The sequence below is a fragment of the Chelonia mydas genome, chromosome 1 (assembly GCF_015237465.2).
Source record: "Chelonia mydas isolate rCheMyd1 chromosome 1, rCheMyd1.pri.v2, whole genome shotgun sequence".
NCBI classification, from domain to species: Eukaryota; Metazoa; Chordata; order Testudines; family Cheloniidae; genus Chelonia; species Chelonia mydas.
In genome coordinates this window covers 3,749,559-3,751,663 of record NC_057849.1, presented here as the reverse complement: position 1 = coordinate 3,751,663, position 2,105 = coordinate 3,749,559, and the positions used below count along the sequence as shown (strand labels likewise).

Here is a 2,105-nt window from a genome sequence, read left to right as displayed (position 1 = left end):
CAAGGTTTTGATTACTTTAGCCCAGGCCTCAGGCCTCATACTAGGCCTCTAATCCAAGGGCTTATGTCTCAGGCTCTCTTCCTACTCCAGTCCCGCAATACGAGAGTGGCACAAATATAAAGGGAAGGGTAGCAACCTTTATGTATGCAGTCATATAAAATCCCTCTTGGCCAGAGGTACAGAATCACTTACCTGAAAGGAGTTAAGCTGTTCAATTAACCTAGTTGGCACCTGACCAGAGGGACCAATGGGGAAAGAAGATACTTTCAAATTTGGGGGAGAGGGAAGGTTTTTTTGTGCTCTCTTTGCGTGTGCCCTTTCGGGATAAAGAGAGAGACCAACCAGGTAACCCAGCTCCTAAAAAGATCCTGAAATGATACATGTAAAGTTACAGAAATTGTAAGTAATAGCAAGGATTATCTTTTGTTTTGGCTTGTGAATTTTCTCTATGCTAAGAGGTAATTTTATTCCTGTTTTGTAACTGGGAAGCAGTGTCAGAGGGGGATCCTCTGGTTTTAAATCTTTTTATTTACCCTGTAAAGTTGTCTTCAATCCTGATTTTCCAGGTGTGATTCTTTTACTTTTTTTTTTTTTAAATAAAATTCTTCTTTTAAGAACCTGATTGATGTTCAGTGTCCTAAAACCCAGGGATTTGGTCTGTGCTCACTTTGTTAACCTATTGCTTGGTATATTATTCTCAAGTCCCCTCAGGAAAGGGGGTGAAGGGGCTTGGGGTGATATTTCTGAGGCGGGGGGGGGGTAGGGCTCCAAATGGTCCCTCCCTGAATGTTTTTTTAAATCACTTGGTGGTGGCAGCAACACCGTCCAAGGACAAGGAAAGGAATTTGTGGCTTGGGGAAGTTTTAAACCTAAGATGGTGGACTATAACCGTAGTGGGTCTTCCATGAAGGTCCCCACATCTGTACCCCAGAGTTCAGAGTGGGGAGGGAACCCTGACAGAGAGTGTTTCTGGTTTTATAGTCCCACCCAAGAGGCAGTTGTCACACAACAACGTTTTTGATGGTGATTATGATTCTCTCAACAAATGCATTCTAGTCCGAGCTCACACTTGAGTTGTCACTGATTTTCTTTTTCCTGTTAGTTACTGGAAGCTGAATAGAAGATCCAAGTGATGGTACATGATGCCAGCTGAAAATCACACTGTTTTTGACCCTGTGACCTACATCCTGACCGGCATCCCGGGTACGGAGGAGTCTCATGTCTGGATCGCCATCCCCTTCTGTCTGATGTACATTACGACACTTTGTGGGAACTCTCTCCTACTGTTCATCATACTAACAGAACAAAGCCTCCATGAGCCCATGTATCTATTTGTCTCCATGCTGGCCGCTGCTGATCTGCTGTTATCTACCACGACTGTGCCAAAGATGCTGGCTGTATTCTGGTTTAGAGCAGGGGAAATTACTTTTGCTGGCTGCCTGACCCAGATGTTCTTCATCCATGCCAGTTTTATTGCTGAGTCGGCCATCCTGCTGGCCATGGCGTTTGATCGGTACATTGCCATCTGCGACCCCCTGAGATACACCAGTGTGCTAACCAAGTCTCTGATCGGGAAGATAGGGCTGGCAGTTGTCACAAGAAGTTTCTGTATCATTTTCCCTCTCATCTTTCTCGTGAAGCAGCTGAAGTTCTGCAGAACCAACCTCCTGCCTCACACCAACTGTGAGCATATGATCATAGTCCGGCTGGCCTGTGACGACATTACAGTCAACATCTGGTATGGCTTAGCCATGGCTATATTAGTAATTGGTTTGGATGCTGTGCTCATTGCTGTATCTTATGGGTTGATCCTCAGGGCTGTCTTCCGGCTCCCCTCCAAGGATGCCCGGCTCAAGGCTCTCCGCACCTGCAGCTCCCATGTCTGTGTCATACTGATGTTCTACATGCCGGCCTTTTTCTCCTCTTTTGCACACCAATTTGGGCACATCATCCCAGGTTATATTCTCATCCTACTGGCCAACCTCTATGTGCTCATTCCCCCCATGTTAAACCCCATCGTTTATGCAGTGACAACAAAAGAGATCCTGAAATGCATGATCAACAGGTTTTATCGATCCTGCAGCAGAAGCTCCCTGCTGAGCTAA

The 2,105-nt window shown here is 45.8% G+C and overlaps 1 protein-coding gene across 1 annotated transcript; it reads left to right on the top strand.

Moving 5' to 3' along the window:
- Nucleotides 1-217: 217 nt before the first annotated feature.
- LOC119565224 (olfactory receptor 52B2-like) lies at nt 218-2,105 on the top strand. Its single transcript, XM_037889704.2, has one exon. The coding sequence runs from the start codon at nt 1,140-1,142 to the stop codon at nt 2,103-2,105; it is 966 nt and encodes a 321-aa protein (XP_037745632.1). The 5' UTR covers nt 218-1,139.

What these genes read in the sequence shown, in the direction of transcription:
- LOC119565224 (XM_037889704.2), top strand. Translation starts at nt 1,140, where the DNA reads ATGATGCCAGCTGAAAATCACACTGTTTTTGACCCTGTGACCTACATC.